The sequence below is a fragment of the Sarcophilus harrisii genome, chromosome 4 (genome assembly GCF_902635505.1).
Source record: "Sarcophilus harrisii chromosome 4, mSarHar1.11, whole genome shotgun sequence".
Classification (NCBI taxonomy): domain Eukaryota; kingdom Metazoa; phylum Chordata; class Mammalia; order Dasyuromorphia; family Dasyuridae; genus Sarcophilus; species Sarcophilus harrisii.
Genome location: NC_045429.1, coordinates 351,508,860 through 351,528,836, shown reverse-complemented (window position 1 = coordinate 351,528,836; position 19,977 = coordinate 351,508,860). Strand labels below are relative to the sequence as shown.

The following is a 19,977-nucleotide window of genomic DNA, read 5'->3' as shown; positions in this document are numbered from 1 at the left end:
ACATCTTTGTTTCTAATATCGTGTTTTATATTGCTTAACACTGAAATGAAATGGGGGAAATTCTTATAAATTTCAGGAAAGGATACAAAGCACAAAAAGGAGATCCCAGCAAAAGAAGATTTAAGTCCTATAAAAGTATTAGTACTACTAACACCAAAGTAGAATTCAGAAACCCAAGCTGCCAACTTAGACCTCATTGTCAATGAAAACTTTCAATTCAGACTACTCAGACTAGATATTTATTCCTTTCAAGAAAATAGTGCCAGTGTTTGTGTTTTTTAAATAACTGAAGCCAAAAGAAAAAGAGAATTCATGATTCCGCCAACATCATCATAAATTCTAAAGTATCTTATTCTCAGAGATTAGGCAAAATAAGATCTTACAAGATAACACATTTATAATACTTTCCCCTTACAAGCTTAGACACACATTAGTTCTTTAAATATTCACAATTATTATTAGCTCTATTTCATAGATAAGGAAAAATTGAAGTAATCTGTTGAAAATCACATGGGCTGGTTAATGACAAGTCAGGATTAAATCTCCTAATTTATAGTTCAATGTATATTTCAATTTGACCATACTATTTTGCCCAAATAGTTCACAATTATGTGTTTACAAATGACTAATCACATACACAAGAGTTTTTTCTGATACTCAGACATGTGCAAAGATATTTTAATCCATTTGCTTTATATTAGATGAAAGCTTTCCTCTATATTTCCCCAGAACCCTCATCTAATATTAAAGCAAATGGATTAAAATATCTTTTCTCTGTGCATTTATAACTAGAAAAAATTTCTTAAGTCAGGGAAAGGGAAGATATGGAAAGGAAAGAATTTGGGACTCAAAGTTTTCAAGATGTAAAAAGTTTTTATGTTCATGTAATTGGGAAAAACCCCTAGAAAACAAAAAAGCATACTTTTTTCTTAGCTTCTGGTAGAAACACCAGAATTATTACTCTATTCATTTACATAGGTAACTGTGGAATGATGTTAAAAAAAAAAAAAAAAAAAAAGAACTAAATCAAATTTATACTAAAACATATATAAATGACATTTATATATGCTGCAACTAAGGAATTTTATAATGCAAAGGTATTAAGTAACATGTCCAAGACTATAAAGACAGACACAGACATCAAAGACTCAGGTCATTCTAGCTTCAAGACTGGCTCTCTAGTCAATATATCTAGCTGGCCTTCCTAAAATCACATGACCAAAATTGAACATAATACTTCAACTTCATTCTAAGACAGTAAAGTGAAATTTTAACTTTATTTGTCCAAGGTAAACCACTATTTTTATTTTTAAATATGAACTGTTAATTTCTTTCAAAAGAAATGTAAGAGATTTTATAATGATAAATATAATTTCATTAAACTCATTCTATCCCATTGAAATATTTTTGGATCCTGATTTTGTTGTTTAATATGCTGGCTATCATATCCAGCTTCTTATCAGCAAATATGATAAAGACTATGACCCATACCTTCACCTAAATAGTAATAAATATTTTCTTCCCTGCATAATAAAGATAATAAAAATAAAGTAGTTTTCATGACCACCAAGACTGGCTTTTTCACAGTTCCATGCTGCCACTCATGTAAAGTTATCTTCACAATATATAAATTGTTACAATCTGAAATGAATATTTTCTACATCTAACTATTCTATTAATTTGTTAACATAGCTATTTATATTTAGAATTTTAATAATCTAATTCAATAATTTATTAGTAATTAGCAACTTAATTCAATTAAAATGAATACAGAAAATCCTATTGTTACATAGTACCATTAGTCTTTTTTTTCTCTAGTCCTCTTACCTTTCTTACCTCCTCACAGTCTCTCTGAATCTGCTTCAATATATCTTTCCCCATCCCATTCCTCCACATAACTGTCATAACCTTTCTCCATCTACAGTTTCAAACTCATGACAGCAATCACCTGTATGTAGATTCCTTCCAGATCTGTACATAAACAAGCGCCAGTATCTTCTAAGAGCTACTCCTTCTATTACCAGCTACTCAAACTGGATGACCTGTAAATATCTCAAGCCTAACATGTCCAAACATAGAACTCACTATCTCTCTCCACAAACCTACCCCTCTTTCAAATTTCCCTCCCTGTTACTGTTGAGAGCATTATCATCATTCCTGTTATTTTCAGCTTCTCATATCCACTTCTCGCAAAGGTTACTTTCAGTTCCTTTTTTTAAAGGTATTTCTTACATAAGTTTTCTTCCTTCCACTCACTACCACCCTAGTTCTGACTCTCATCACCTCTTTTCTAGACTTCTTCTAAAAGTCTTCTAATCAGACTTCCCACCTCATATCTTTTCCCCACTTCAATCCATCTTCCACAAAGTTGTCAAAGTAGTTTTCTGAAAGTTTATAAATATAAACCCTTTGATATTTAACTTCATAATCTGACCTTTCCTAGCTTTCAGGATTTTAACACATCAATCATCTCCATGCATGCTACTATCCAAACATACTGGACTATTTGTCTGGCAGGAGCTCAGCAGAGAGGTTAGGGCAAATAGGCAGCCTGAGAATCATCAGCATAGAAATGTGGATAATGAAATTCATAAGAACTGATGAGATCATCAAGTCTAATGGGAAGGGGAAAGAAAAGTCTCAAAACAGAGTTCTGGGGGACATTTAAGTTAAGAGTGACCTAGATGAGGATCCAAAGAAACAGAAGGAGCAATTTAATAGATGAGGGGAGAACCAGGAGGGTTCTCAAAAACTTAGAGACACCAAATATCAAAGACAGAAGGTGATCAATAATGTTAAAAGAGGAAGAAAAGTAATGGAAGTCTTCAAAAACTGGTATTATCTTCTTAATAACTTACACAGAGTAGGGAAATTAAAATGAATTTTCAGCACAGTTATACTTTCTTTGGTGTTCATTCTTTTAAACACAATAGTTTAAAAAAAAAAAAAAAGTTGTGCTAAATTATGCCTCAATTATAAAATGAAACATTTAGAGACAAATCCAATTCAAAAACATTTATTAAGAGCCCATATGAACAAGACACTGTGCTACATGTCAAAGCTAAGACAAAAGCTAAAGGGAGGTTGTAGTCTTTTGGGAAGAAGGCATTTGTTCTGTCAGTACAATCAGGTTTAGTGATTTGATCAAGGTGAAACTGCTAATAAGAGGTAGATACCAAATTTGAACTCAGGTCCTCCTGACTCCAGGCCAGTACATGGTCTACTCCACCAACTAGCTGCTCATTCACAATCTAACTGGGAGAGGGGAGAATATATAATATAAAACATGTAAACAGACAAATATATATATATATATACACACACACACACACACATACAGTAATTTCATGAGAAAGAAAATACTTAACAGCTAAGGAATATAGTAAGGCTTCCCATAAGATAGCCTTAAAGGAAGCTATAAATTCTTAACAGGGTAAGGGGTGAGGAACACATTTCACAGAAAGAGAGCCAGTATCAAAGTTTATATACTAAATAGGAGAAAGAATTTTGAATTTGGGTGAAAGCAAATAATTCTATTTCCTGGAACACAACACATAAGGGGAATAAAATGAACTAAAACTGGAAAGGCAGACCAGAATCCAATTTTAAGAGCTTCAAGTTTGAGGAAAAGGAGTTTATAATTTATCTTAGAGGTAATAAAGAGCCAACAAAAGTTCTGAAGCAAGGAAATGATATGATTATTAGGCTTGAGCTTTAGAAGATCATTTTGGTAGATTTATAAAGAGATTGCAAAGGGGGGGCCCTGAAACCCAGCATTTCAATTGGAAGGCTGTTGCAGTAATTTAGGTGATAGAATAAAGTAGCCTCAACCAAGATGGGTGGTGACATGAATGAAGGGAAAGAAAGCAAAGAGTATAAAATGCTATATAGTACTGACTAGCTTTAACAACTCCTAGGCTGTCTGGATGTGGAGGTGGTGGTATTCCCAAGAAGAAATGGGGAAGTTTAGAGGAATTGAGTTTAGATTATATTTTGAACACGTGAAGTTTGAGATGCATCCATTTGGAGATATCCCAACAAGTAGTTAATAAGGCAGAGGAAGAAAGGACAGGAAAAAGGGAGGGGGAAAGAGAGAGAGGGAAGAAACAAGGGTGGAAGAGGAGAAAAGGGGAAAGGAAGAAGGGAGAGGGACTAAGTATGAGAAGGAGGGAGGAAGAAAGAAAAAGGAAGAAACAGAAGAAGAAATGGAGGGAAGGAGAAAATAGAGAGAGGGAGGGGAAAAAAGAACAAACCATAAAATTGAGCAATTAAGAGACCTGTTAGTAATTTTGGAGAAAAGTTTCAACTAATTAGAAGTTTGAATTGAGGCTGAAAGATTTTGAGAAGCATATGGAGGAACTTCTGGGTTGGAGTTATGATGGCAAAATGAAGCCAGGAAGCTGCTGGAGTTCTCCCAGTTTCCCTCAAAAACCACATGAAACCAAGCCTCTGAACAGAGTCTGATGGAATGAAAGCACTTTCCAACTCAAGATAAATCAGAAGGACTTCAAGAAAAGTCAGTCTCACTGGGGTGAAAGGAGCATTCAGTTCAGACAGACTCTGGGAAAGCTGATAAGAGGGTCTTAATCACAGCAAATCAGCCGCTGAGACCCTCGGTCCTGGCTCAGTAGAGGAGCAGACCACTGGGGCAGTCCCCAATACCAGCTCAGAAGGCAAGTTCTGAGAAACCAGATTGTTTCCTGAAAAGAGCATGTAAAGCTTCAAGCAAAACACCAAACACAAGGGGATCCTGTGCTCAAAGTCAAGACTCAGAGCTGAACAGGAAGTTTCGGACAGCACCCCCTTTACCAGGAGCAGAGAGCTCCACCATAAATGTAAAAAAAAAAAAAAAAAAAAAAAAAAAAAAAATTACAAAAAGAAAATAAGCAAGAAACAGAAAAGAACTGTGACCATAAAAAGCTACTATGTATGACAGAGCAGACCAAAACACCAAGTCAGACAAGGATAAAATATCCACAGAAATCTCAAAGACTGATATGAATTGGTATCAAGCCCAAAGAGGTTTTTTGGAAGTGCTCATAAATCAGAAAAGAAATGAGAGGTATGAAAGAGAGTGTCAACAGTTTGAAAAAGGAAGGCAATCCCTTAAAAAATACAGATGGCCAAATGCAAAAAAAAAAAAAAAAAAAAAATTCACTTTAGAAAAATACTGTAGAACAGTACATGAAAGAAAGAAGTGAAAGAAAAAGAAGAAACGGCAAAGAAAGAAGAAGAGACAAGGAGTATAGAAGACATTTTTCTAGGAGCTCTAGAATAACAGCTTAAGGAAATGGTGGGGGTTAATAAGTCAAGGTTTATGGAAAGTTTTTTCTTATTAAAGGTCAGAGAAGACCTAAATCGAAAGAAATGAACTATGAAAGAAAATGAACTTTTGGAAAGAACCAAAAGGAAAATTTAAAGATTTGACAGATAGAAAGAAGGAAAAAGGGATCAAAGGTACAAGCAGAAACTGACCTTGAAGAAAAGGATAATTTCTTCATCAGAAATTGGATCAAATAAGGGCAAATGGGAAATGACATTAGAGTTTTGAAGAATTAAAAAACATATATTTTGAGATTATTTCTTTTGAGAAGTAGTAGCAAATAAAAAACTTAAGAAGAGATATGAATAGGTGCAAAAGAGCAGATTGAATTATTTAGGGAAAAATAATAAGAACTGTTGTATATCAGTGAAGGGTGAAGGCCCAAAGAAAATTAGGTAACAAATTTGTAATTGATACAGTAGAGCTGAAGGACGTCTTTCAATAGCATATAAAAACGGAGAAAACAAATCAGGGATAACTTAGACAAGAAATGCATGGCAATAGAACAGAATGACAACCGATTTTAAGAGTAGAGAGATACATGATTGAATTGACTAACTCAATTAGTCAATTGGGGTCAAAAGGAAAAAAATGAGAATGAAGTGAAGAAATGGGAAATAAAGGATATAATGTTTGAAGGTCAAAGTCAAAATTTAAAGCAATGTTGGGAAGGCAAAGGGAGAGAAGTAAAGATAAGAAATTGTATTAAGAAAGAACTTCAGATATTTGAATCATGGAGGTAGAGCACAGATGGTGAGATTAAGGGGTATATCATTTCTGTGTGGACCAACGTAGAAAGCAGGTGCAGCTCATGAAGTGATTGAGGAAACACCATCAAGACATACTGAAGGCTCCAAGTATAAGGAAAGGGATGTTATTTGAGAGGAAGACTAAATTAGGTGCCTTAAGTAACTGCAAATAAGAACTAAATAGAGTGATATAAACAAATGGAATTAAACCAAAGGTAGATAAGTTAAGTGACAACAGCTAAGGGAGGAGGGTCTTAAAGTAGTAGTGAGAAACAGGGAACATGTTTGAAGGGACATAAACTAAAGCAAAGCTTCCTAAACTGTGGATGTGACTCCCTACAGGGTCACATTACTAAAATGAGGGGGTCATAAAAATTTGCCAACAGTAAAAGCTATCAAATATTCTGCCAAGATTTAATTATTTATGTAAAACTAAACAAGCACATTCATCATTAGTATGCAAATTTGCTTTTGTCTTTAAATAAAGGGTAAAATTTTACATACATATACACGCATATATACACACACACAAGCCAAGTGACTTACCTAGGGTCACACAAGCTAGTATTAAATGTCTGAAGCAGAATTTGAACTCAGGTTTTCCTGAGTCTAGGGCTGGTGCTCTGTCCATTGTACCATCTAGTGCCCTCAAATAAATTTCTTTATGATTTATTATCAATAAATGTTTGATATGTATACCTATTTATAAACCTATAACCAGAGTCATGTAAAAATTTCCTGGGTGTTTAGCAGTACTAGACCTAAAATTCTTAATATAAAACAGCAGTAATCAAAACCATCTGTTACTAAGTAAGAAATAAAAGTGGTGGATCAGTGGAATAAGTTAAATACATATAACACAATAATCAATGGCTATAGTAATCTAGTGTTTTATAAATCCCCAAACTCCAGTTTCTGGGATAAGAACTCACTAACAAAAATTGCTGGAAAACTGGAAAATGTCAGAAACTCGGCATAGACCTACATCTCCCACTCCACACCAAAATAAGGTCAAAATGGGTACATGATTTAAGCCAACTATGATTATATTAAATTAAAAAGGGTTTGCACAAGCAAAACCAATGTAGCCAACATTAGAAGTGAAGCAGAAAGCTGGGGGAAAAAATGTTTTTTACAGCCAGTGTTTCTGATAAAGGCCTCATTTTTAAAATATATAAAGAACTGAGTCAAGTTTATAAGAATAAAAATCATTTCCCAATTGATAGTCAAAGGACATAAACATAATTTTTGGATGAAGAAATTAAAGTCACCTATAGTCATTTGAAAAAATACTCTATCGATTAGAGAAAATGTAAAACTGGGACTAATGTACTGTTGGTGTTGTGAAATGATCCAACAATTCTGGAGAGTGGTTTTGGAACTATGCCCAAAGGGCTATAAAACTGCATTAGCTTTTGATCCAGCAATGCCATTCCCAAAGAAATCATAAAAGAGGGAAAAGGAGCCATATGTGCAAAAATGTTTATAGCAACTCTTTTTATGATGGTAAAAAATTAGAAAATAAGTAGATGCCCATCAATTGGGGAATGGATGCATAAGTTATGGTAAATGGAGTATTACTGTTCTATTAAAAATGATGAACAAGTTTATTTTAGAAAGGCCTGGAAAGATTTACGTGAACTGATGCTGAGCAAAACAAGCAGAACCAGGAAAACATTGTACATAGCAACAGCAAGAATGTGCTATGATCTGCTATAACAGACTTGGTTCTTCTCAGCAGTTGAGTGATCCAAGGAAATTCCAATAAACTTTGTGACTAATTTTTTCCCCCTGAGTCACTTGGGATTAAGTGACTTGCCCAGGATCACACAGCTAGGAAGTGTTAAAGAGTCTGAGGCCAGATTTGAACTTGGGTCCTCCTGACTTCAGGGCTGGTGCTCTATCCACTGCACCACCTAGCTGCCCCTCCCAATAAAGGTTGAATGGAAACTGCCATCCACATCCAGAGAGAATTTTGGAGACTGAATGTAAATCAACACATGCTTTGTTCACATTTATCCCCCCGTGTGGTTTTTCCCTTTTGATTTTTCTCTCCCAACATGATTTATAAGGAAATATGTTTAGGAAGAAAAGAAAGAAAGAAAAGAATGTACATGTATTTTAAAAAATGTTGTTTTCACCTATAACTGGGGGTGGGGGGGGGAAGGGAAGGAGGGGGAATTCCTGAATGAAAAGAGAAAAAATGGGAAAAAGTTTAAGAAGCCCTATATAAATTCTACTAGGTTGAGAGGCTTGGGACAAATGTTTAAGGGTTAAGGAGAATAAGGGGAGGAGACAGGTTTCTATGAATGTAAAAAGATGAAAGTAATGGAGATGAAAGCAAGTATATGTTAATAGTATAATCAGTATTTCAGGGGACGCAATAAAAGAAGAGAACACAGCAAGATAATAGATTAAAAGATAGTAAGAAGGGGGTAGATAGGGATGAGAAAGAAGTTTAAGAAAGAATCACAGGGATTAGGAGAATGGATAGAAGCTAACTAGTTATATTTATATGCCATAATATTCAGTTAAGTTCAGTAACATTTCAATTTACACCCAGAAAACACTATATGATACACAATAAAGGTTCAGTTTAAAATGAAAAAGTAGCATTATCATATTTATCTGGTTTTATACTAGAATTAAGTATATCAATAGAAAAATAACAATAACAATAACCAAAGATGATTCTGGAAATAGCTGGAGCATTTAGTATAATGTGTGCATATATACTCAAATATATATAAACCACAGAAACTACAACTGATAGGCTTTAAGTGCTCCCCACCCCAAAAACATTTAATCAAAATTCATCCTCAGAAAAAGGTGATATTTAGGAAACTAAAAACTCACAGAATAATTAATCTAGCAGTTAGCTTTGAATTTTCAAAAATAAAGTTGAAAATAGCTGTATATGAAAGATCATAAATAAGGTAATATAACTACCCAGAGACCCTGAAAGCAGAAAACTATAAATAAAATATTGAATATATTAGACGCTAAAGCAAGAGCCTTCAAAGCATTGATCAGCTATCAGCTTCCAGATCTGAAGCTGAGGAAATGAGGAAAAGAAACCATTCTCTCTATTTAATCAAGTTTCAGCACTTCTTAGGAAGGCCCCAGATAATCTTCACCAGGATTAAACAGAAACCACTACTCAATCAATCCGTAAACATATTTAAGCATGTAATAATATGTTCCTGGCACTGTGCTAAAATAGTTTCCATTAAATGCAAATAATCAATAATTTTCCTAATTTCTCCCCTAACAAAGACTCTGTTTAATATACAATCTTTGTGATTTGCATTGTTAGCTAATTTGGAAGACACTTTCATATTTTCTATAGTTCTCCAAAATGAATGACACAAGTTTTAAAGAACTGAAAAAGTAGGATAATCTGAGCAAAAATTCAAATGTGTTATATATTGTAATGGAATTTTTTTAATACCACATGAAAAAGTTATTTTTATACAAATTAAATATAAAAGCATAAAAATAAGATTTCCAGAAAAATTAAGTCAATGGATCATTTTATCTTTGTGAAGTAGTTACATAAGCATTATTAAATACCACCAGGAGGATACAGTGGAAGAAAAAATACCAAGAAGCTATTTTTCAGGGATAAAGTGGAACATGTGGGTTTGTCTGAATTACTAGTTCCACAGGGAACATAGTCTGACTTTCACTCCACTTAGCTTTGTTACTCTTAGGGAAATGAGTATTACCTGAATGTTATCATTCTGATCAATTTGAAATCCTCTCAAGTAAAAACAGTCAGTATATGCAAGATCCTTTTCACCACTGAAGAACTAATATTCTGGATTGAGATCCATGTAATTAATGAGATATGGCCAGTACATTTAAAAAAACAAAAAACAAAAAACAAAAAACAGACACTTTCAGTTCTCTACAGTACTGGGATAGGGTCCCTAATGAAACTAACTGGGAAACTCATATTCTAGGATTCACCAAATATGTGTTAAAACTTAAATTAGTTATATTCAAGACCTTGAAGGTATACTGACACAGAAATGACAACATGCTGAGCAAGACCAAAAATCTTTTTCCTAAGCCACTAAAGTACAAATAGTAATCAAACTTGAGATTTCTTAGTCTATTTGACTTAATAGCTGGAGGAGCACAAAGTAGTAACGTATTTGTATATGTATGCTTGTATATATACAAATATCTATCATTAACCTCAACATCCCTGTCAAAGTTCTGATGCCTAACACCTTGCATTTTACCACCTGTAATTCAGGCTTTCTTAAATTTTTCCATTTACAATACCTTTTCACTTGAGAAATTTTCAGGCTTTGGTTTATGGTATATCAAATATGTAAACAAATCAAACATTTACTGGCATTATATCTTAGCAAAGGTGATATCCAAAACTAACCATTTCCCACTGATTAGTTATCAAAATATTACTTACACTTTTGTAACATAGAAGAGCTGAATTTCTGTCTAATCATATGTACACAAATCAGTCAATCATCCCCAACTAGAATGGGGTACAGATAAGGCAGAAAAAAAAAATCAAGTACAGGAATCACTTGATTGATTCACTACTCATAATTTTTTGGGCTTTATTTTTAATTCTCCTATACTTTCTCTCTCCCCAATCAAAATAAAATAAAATAAAAAGGAAAGGAAATAGTTGATACAGCTTAGCTCCTACCTAATGGATTATTGTTTTCTAAGAAATGACTACAGAACAAGATGGCTTGAGTTGGAAGAACTAAGATCAAGACAATTAAAATCAGAGAAACAATATACACAATGTTTCTAACAATGTAATAAAAACAAAAACTGAATGCTATGAAATTCTAATGACTAAATTTGATTTCAAAGTGATAAAAGAATCTCCTTTTCCCCTTCTTTACAGAGGTAGAGGATTATGAGCCTGGAATGCAGCATATAACAATGGATTTGGAATATAGGATTTTAGAACAAGAAAGGACTTTAAAAACAAGAAAGAACCTTAGACATGAACTTTTAGACATGAGGAAGTAAGATAAAAAGAAGATAAAGCAACTTTTCTAAGGTCATAAATGTAGTAAAGAATGTGAAAATTAAATCAATGCACTCTTTACTCTAAAATTTTCTCACTTTCCACTGAATCTAATATGTCAATTAGTTTTTGTTTTTAAATAATTCTTTGTTATAAAGATCAGCCCTCTCTAACATATAAGTCCTGCTGCTGGGAAGGTGTGTAGAGTAGGGCAGAATACATTAGAAAATAGAGCTGATGTCAAATATTATGTGTCATAATTATAATTAAAATTAACTTGATTTTCAAGTTTGAGGATTTCAAGATACTCTTGAGATAAGTGGTTGCCCTTGTGAAATTACAAATGGAAAAAAATGAAGATCTGGATCCTCTTCCTATGGCCACTATTTTTTGATAATAAAGGGAGAGAAGGGTAAGAGGAACTACTCATGAACAATGAGAATATTTTTTCATTAAAACAAGAAAATGACTGTTTGGGCCCAAATGTGGAAAGTCTCTAAATATAACTCATAATCCAAAAATGGGATCACCTTGAAAGAATCCATTCAGATAATGAAAAATAAATATGTATCAAAAGTAAATATGTATTATTGAGGTTTTACATAAGCCAGATAAGGGTGAAAGTATAGCCTGTTTCCAGAAAATGTTGAAATTTTAGTTGTCAGACAAACCTACTCCACGCCTTCATTTTCTTCTTTTGTAGCTCCTTAGCAGGTATTCAATATACTCAGTTCTTCCAAATTCCATTTTTAAGAAATTCGCAATTCTATTATTAGTGAACATATTTATAACACCTATACTAGTTGCAACATTTAACCAGATAATACTGGGGGAGGGGGGGGGGGGGGAAGAACTATCAGAGATATTAAAGTTCATGCAAATTTCTATCATTACCAACTTATTCCCGGAGGTTACTCTTTAACAACTAGATATACCATTCATTGATCCTAGAATTTAATAAAGAGATTTAATCCTTTCAAATTTACAAATTAGTGATTTTATCTCAAAAACAACACTGATGCTCTAAAGAATTTGCTAAAACAATTTTTCCACTGTGGTTAAAAATATATTAATAGACTTCAAAAATACATACTCTGTAACTGATGTTACACTTTCCTGTCCAGCAGGTCCAACTGGATCATCTTTGAATTTATCACTTGGAAGCTGTGGTGGTAAAAATTCCACATCTTTTTTCTTTGGGACCTTGTAATACTTCCAGGTTCTATGATCTTCATCTTCTTCTAAGTTTACAGCTGTACCAACATATACTGTGGGCTCCAAAACTTCTGGAAACTGTGCTGGGAAAGAATGAGACAAACCATCTATCCTATCTTCCAATGGTTTAGTAGGTACCAAGGGATCAGGTGTTGGCATTTGATAGAAATGTTGACTCTGAGGAGTTGAAGGGGTTTTAGTTACTGCTTCATCAACCACATCACATGGATGAGGACTAAGAGGTGGTGGCTGAGGGGAGTTTGCAATTTCAGTGCTATGCATCTGAGGAGTCTTTGCCACATCATTAGTTCGGATGTTTGAGAACCTCACTTGGCTGTCTGGAGCAGAGATCACCAGCCTCTGACTCGCTGTATCTGATTCCATAGTATCATCACTAATAGATGCACGATGGTGAAAAGGAGTCAAGGGACGTTTCTGTGGCTTTTCACTTTTTTCTTGCTTCTCATTGGCTTTGTGCTTGGGAGCTGCTTGTTGTTGTTGGCCTACAGGTGGTGCCTGCCCCTGTTGTCCAGAATTTCTTGCTTTGAAATTTTTGTGCCTAAAGGAAGAAAAACCAAAGAAAGGTTTAAAAAAAAACTTAGGGCACTACTATACCTAAAGTTATTGTTAACATTAAAATAATTTTCAGTACAAATCTAGTTTCTAAATCAGTTCCTTCCAAATTAAGAGATGACATCACAAGGATAACTTCAGTTCAAAATGAAAGTAAGATGAGACTTTATTCAGTTACTTGCAATTAAAAAGAATGCTGAAGTGTGATTTCAGAAAAGCCTGGAAAGACTTGCATGAACTGATGCTAAGTGAAGTGAGTAGAACCAAGAGAACTCTCTACCCAGCAACAATAAAATTATGCTATAATCAATTCTGATGGACATGGCTCTTTTCAACAATGAGGTGATTCAGGTCAATTCCAATAAACTAGAGAACCATCTGCATCCAGAAAAAAGACTATGGGGACTGAAGGTGGATCACGACATAGTATTTTCACCTTTGTTGTTGTTTGTTTTTTCTCAATTTTTTTTCTTTTTTGATCTGATTTTTCTTGTGCAGCATAGTAATTATGGAAATGTGTATAGAAGAACTGCACGAGTTTAACATATATTGGATTACTTGTTTTCTAGGGAAGGGGAAGGATTTGTGATTTTCTATAACTATATCTGTCTCTCTTTCTTTTGGGCTGAATTGAATTGTGAGCCCTATTGATTCAGTCAAGTCTACAGAAAACTAAAATATTTGGCTAACATAATCTTTAATTCTTTATTTCAACTCTTCATAAATATATCAATGTTTTCTCTTCCTAACTCCAAAGAGTTGACAAAGTTTTCAATTCATTAATGTAAAATATTAGCGAACAATCTAGCTATTTTCTAATATTGGGGGCTCAAGCCTATGTTTCTTACATTGGTATTTATTTTTTATTTATGGAATAAAATAAGCATTTCTATAACACAGTAAAAATGATTGCATATAAACTGTAAATCAATTATGTACAACTTGCTATTCCGTTTAAATATATAATAAAGTTATCATGTAAATTTAACAAAAAATAAGGAATCCCATTGTATGGAGAATGCCAATACAAAGAATAGATGTATGGGAATGGAGAAACAACAAACTTTTAGAAATGTATACTGTGGGTTCAGAAGCAGGGAGAAGGATGAAGAAACTGCAGAGTAAAAAAATTGGTCAACAGAGAACTACCAGGAAATCTCAGCAGCATGCTACATGCCCTAACCTAAGTAAGTTTTATTCAGAGAAATTCTGCTAGCATCTTTTAGGACAGCACCAATTTAGAGTTCGCAAGCTATTAGGTAAACAATTTCAACCTAAAATCAAAGGATGAACCTGCCCCTCCTCCCTTTCTAGGAACCAAAGGAGGAAGAAGAAAACTGGATGACCACTAATCAGGTATAATAGATAGGAATCTTTCAAGTACAAAGTAACTGTTTAAGACACTAATCAGAAATTCTGTGATTATTTTTCAGCTAGTTTCCTATGAGATAGTCTAAAGTCTTCTGAGTTTTACATATAGAAACAAATAGTATTTTACATGAGTTATGATTAAGTCCAAATAATTTATGTTACTATTCACACTGAAAAGCAACATATAACTGATTACATATATTCTATATATTTCCTATTAAATGAGTTAAAAAATAAGAGTCAGCTTTTTATCCTCTTATCTTTCTTTTTTCAAGAGGCAACTGGGGTTAACTGACCCCATGGTCACACAATTATTAAGGGTTAAGTATCTGAGGTTGGATTTGAAATCAAAAGCACCAGCCCTGGCATCAGGAGAATCTATCAACTATGCCATCTAGTTCCCCTTTTATCTTGATAACAGTATTTTGAATATTTACATATACCCAGTAAGGAAGAGAAACATATCTGAAAAATGATTACAATATAAATGCCTACAATTTTCCTTACTTTTTATTTATTTATTTAAATTCCTCAACCATCTGAGTTGAACCATATTGCTTTGGGAAATTACAACGTGCTTTTAACAATCAAGTTATTCTTTAAAACATCAAAAGCTTTCTGGTGATGCTCTATGGTCCAGTCATGATATACCACAATTTGTGAAGAATTAAAGTAAAGGATTTCCCAAAGTTTAATGAAGAGGAACAAGATAGGTATCAATAAACAACAACATAAAAACAAATAGCACCATAAAAGATGAGAGGGATGACACTGTATTGTACTCTACACCCCCAAAAAGAGAAGGTTGTGGAGTGAAAGCACAATCCAATGTATTGCGCCAAGTGATCCACTGATATACCATGTTGAAATCTAGAGAATGTCACTGGCATACTGCACGGATTCCCTGTGAAAGAATTTACAGGAGATACATATAAGTTACATAGAAATAAAAAGGAATGGATAGGCACCATTGTAAGAGTATCCATAATGATAGGATCAAAGACCCAATTCTAAAAATGGAATGATTAACAATAATCAAAAATTTTTTATAATTTAAATAAATGCCAATGCATAAAGTATAACTTTTCAAACATTCTAAGCATATATCAATTTTGTCTCTATATTTTTCCCTTAATCCATGGTCACAGTTAATACTGATTTTGTTTCTCTGGTGGTGCTTTCTGCCTTTGACATTGTTTCATAAATATAATTCAAAATTTGTCATCTCTAACTGCAATTGCTAGAATTTCTAATACTAGATAAAATAAAAGTAGTTTAAGTGGATAGTTATTCTGTATTTCATCCCCCTCCTTTTTCAGTAGGTACACTTTTAGTGTTGCCACTGCAGAATGGCTCCTGGTTATGATTGTTGAAGAAAAATGTCTGTATTTTAATATTTTAAAAATCATACATAAAAATTTTTTAATTGTCAAGGTTCTTATTTATATGTTGTATTATGATGGTTCAACAACAAAAAACTCTTTGCAAGCCTGATATAAATTATGGTGATGAAAACAATTTTTGATCTATTCTTAGATAATATTTATTTAGTATTTTTACAATTACATTCACTACAGCAATTAGTCTTTGCCAGGTCTTAAAAATCAAAAGTATATCTTCATTGTGAAAGGTATTATGTAATACCCATTTTTCAATAGTAAGGGGTTTTACCAACTCATTTAAAAGTGAAAAGTATATATTCTTCTAGAAAAAGCGTTCTGAGCTAAAGGCTTAACCAACCATATTTAAAAATTCAATAAACTTAAAAAAATGTATTGCAAGTGGGGCAAGTAATAAGAAATTTTGGGGGATAAATACTCATACTCAAAAAAGGATTCGCTGAGAAAGCCATGAAACAATAAGACAAAAGCTTTAGAATTAAGCATGACTTTATCCCTTTCACAGTTTGAAGCTCTTTAAGGGTTTACATAGTCTATGAGACTTGTGGTTCTTTTAGTTAGTGGTGATTACCACTGTGGCTCTAGTACAAGAGCCTGAGAGAGCATTTTTGAGTTAATTATTATTTATGATTGCTTCTTTAAAAATTCAAAGAAAAATATGACAACATAACTCAACAGAAAAACATAGATGTTACTCACTAATTAATCCTGACAATATTATAACCCAGGATAACAATCAAGTCTCAGTTATTCAAAGTCTCTATAATTTCTAAAATGAAGGGCTTTGTATGGAGTAAACACTAACACAGAAGTAACTAAGAGCTCATATACATGAATATGTGAATAAAGAGAATATATTTACTGGACCATACATAAATTCTGTAAAGAAACTGAATTTAAAAATTAAGTGTTCAAAAAGCAAGAGACTAGAATATATTCTAGATCCTGGAGATAAGTATATAAGGTCTATCTTGTAGAAATTTCAATTAGATTGTAATTTCCTTCAAGTCTCAAAAAAGCCGATTTATACAAATAGTAAATATCAATATATCAAGTTTCTGTATAATGACGTACACTTATATTGTGCCAAGAATTGCTTGGAACATAATGCAAGTTGGTTCTTGATAATACCTGTTTCCAGAAGTTCTTAGGGACAAAGAACAGTACAGGGAAAGTATTGGAGGGGAAGGAGGGAGAAGAGAGGGAAAGGAATGGAGAAAATTAAAGAGGAACCCTTTGAGAAAGTTTTTGTTTAGAGACTCGATTTAAATTCAATTTAAAACACTTGATATGATGTTCGAAACACTTCAATATTTTAACTTCATTACACAACTCTACCAAGAAAAAAAATTAGAAATTAAAAAAATTTATTGTGAATGAAATAACATTAATATGAGTTAATATGAGAAAAAGATAAGACATATTTAACATTGCTACTAATGTGTAAGAATTGATACTAGAATTAATCTTCACATTCTACTTCTATCATCCAAATACAATCTCTGCCTACCATTAGATACAAACTACCATTTTGTGATTTGTTATTTTCCAACCAAAAAAGAAAAATTTCTAGATCTAAAAGTTCCTTGTCACAAGCTCTTTATTCACTTCCTTGGTCTGTCCAACAATATTTAACAACTTTAATCTACCTTGAACAACTGCAACTTGTCCTCTGTGTGGCCTCCACAAAATCCCAGGATGCAACTTTGTTCGCAGTTTCTTCTTCACACATACCACTTGATGAAGCAGAATACTTCCTCCTAAGATTTGAAATTGTTTAGAAATTACATTACTTTGTACTCTTTACTGTAAACTAAAATAAAAAGTTTAAGTTAAGAAAAAATTAAACGGGGAAAAAAAATTGTAAAGACTGGAAAAATTTTTTTTCACAATGTACCATTTCAGAACTTAATAGAAATACATACTTGTTCTGTGCTCTGTTCATATTGCATTCTTGCCACACTCTATCCACCACCTGATTGGCTAGTTTTCTGGGTATTTTCCCACCGTGATGGCTAGTACTATCTGAGTTGAATCCATCAGAAACAGAAGGAAATTTGACCCATTTTTGAGCAGACTGGGCATCAACTAGGGGGAAAAAAAAAGAATACAGGGTGGAAGGAATAAAGTAAATGAATCCATAATCCATTTTATAAGTTTGTTCTGGGTTTTTGTTCTTTTTTTTTTTTTTTTTTAATCAATTGCTCCAACAAAACTGATCACAGGTATCTATTCATACAGAAATAGACAAAAAAATTCATTACTTAAATTTAATTAATTGTTCAAGTACAAAAATTAGCCACTGGGAAAAAAGTCTTAAAAACAGATGTGCTAAAAATTAGCTAATATTCATTAAGAAGAAACTATTTTAAACAACAAATTAAATATGTATATATTTACAAAGCACACATAACAAGATAGGAAAAAAAAGATGCATTTTAAAATGGTAAAAATATTGCCACTATAAGCCATATTACCTCAAAGTAATAAGCATATATAAGTAGTACAGATATATTCATATTCTTCATTCATGGAAGAAGACAGAAAAATCAGACAACTGAACAATTTTGTCAATCTCTATACATTTCTTGTTTACTACCATTCCACGCCAATGTAAAGTATCTCTCATACCAGACAAATAGTGGTAAACAACAGTCTATATTACTAATATAAAAGCTAGGTTTTTCCCATTCTTATTAACTTCTTCATCCACATAGTATTGAATAGCTTTAAATACTATACTTGCACCCTTCAAAACAATGACATTTTTAAAAAATGTCTTGGTGACACTGCTGTGTGACCCTTGGCAAGTCAGGGAGGAAGAATATCTTGAAAGAGGGAGACTGAAAAGGGATAGATTTATCTATAAACTTAAGGAACTGAATCACTTTTTTAAAGAATACTATTCAACAACTGTTGTCTGAAGGTGGATCCATACCCAGTGAAAGTAGAAATGCTCTAGCGAATCTTTTTAATTCAATCCCCAAAGTACTACCAAAATTGGTCTTAGGAGACGTCAGGTATGATCATAGACTGTCAATCACCTCCATTCCTAAATGCACAGGCAGTCTACACAGAAGTCTTTAAATCAGAGAAAATTATTTTTAAATATTTTAGCTATCTTAATGTGGTTGAAATTCTCTAGGTTGATTGTTTGAAAAAGTTTTGCAGCAGTTAAGTAACTCGAGGCTAGAAATGAACATTTTTGGCTTAACTATGAACAATTCTATCATTTAAATTCACTTTCTAGCCAATATGATGAAAAATAAGGAAACTGACTAGCAAATGACTAAGGATGAGAAAAAGAACAAATTTCAGTTCTTTAAAGTGAGGTATGAAGACCTTGTATCTGTAAATCCTTCTAACGAAGTATGTTAAGATATAGCCTAAACCATAAACAATTAAAGTCACTGCTACTTCTAACTTGCCTCTAAACTGACTAAATTTCTCCTCATAGCATTAGCTGGAATGCCATAAGACAAAATCTAAACCAGGGTTTACTTGTATAATAAATCAAAGTATCAGCAGTCACCTTTTTGGTTTTTCTGAGCACTACAATCAAGAATATCAGCTCATTTTGCAAATTAAGAAACCTAAGTAGCAAAGTAAATGTCCAAAAAAGTTGGTGGCATCTACTCCATTTTGTTTTCTTTAATATTAATAGAATATTATTATTTTATAATAGTTCAACTACCAAAATAAGTTTATAGCTAGCACTCTAATCTCAGTAACAAAAATATGAGTACTTAAGCTTTTGCAGTTTTAATATGAAAACTAATAAGGCAAAAACAATTTTAGAACTTGGTATTCCCTAAGAGGAGTGAGTGCGAGTCTGAGTGTGAGTGGGGTGTCACCAATCAAAAAACAAACCTACTAAGAGTTAGAAAATAAATTACTTATAATACCTGTTTGGACTTCCTCAGGAGATGTAGGTGGAGTCAGAGTTACTGAAGACATGGCAGGATCTCTTGAAGAGGCAGGCACTTGGTGGACACCCAAGCAAGTAGTTGAACAATGAGAAGATCCCACGGAGCTAGGAGTAGGAATGTCTGACTGAGGAACTAACACAAAGCATGCTGGATAGATCATTCGCACACCAGCTGAAGGGGGGGAAAAAGTATTTGTCTCAATTGCTAAAGATAAGTTTTATGATTCTGAATGCAAGAAAAAAATCATGTGTCTTTCTATATATGAATTGCTGAGAACAAAACCAGAACATTGAAATGCAAATTGGATATGGCAATTAAAATCTTATTTATCTAGGTATAAATGGACAGACCTAAAGAAGACAATGCTGTGTGTGTGTGTTTTGATATATAGATATGGCAA

General features: G+C 33.1%; 1 protein-coding gene across 2 annotated transcripts in view; it reads right to left on the bottom strand.

The window, feature by feature from the left end:
- MED13 (mediator complex subunit 13) overlaps window positions 1–19,977 on the bottom strand; it is a 91,632-nt gene that overhangs the window by 36,485 nt on the left and 35,170 nt on the right. For both annotated transcript variants that reach the window (XM_031966519.1, XM_031966518.1), the window contains exons 6-9: window positions 19,554–19,748; window positions 17,574–17,736; window positions 17,298–17,408; window positions 12,183–12,863 (exon numbers count right to left, since the gene is read on the bottom strand). In XM_031966519.1, coding sequence (XP_031822379.1) covers window positions 12,183–12,863; window positions 17,298–17,408; window positions 17,574–17,736; window positions 19,554–19,748 — 1,150 coding nt within the window. The remainder of the gene's footprint in view (window positions 1–12,182; window positions 12,864–17,297; window positions 17,409–17,573; window positions 17,737–19,553; window positions 19,749–19,977) is intronic.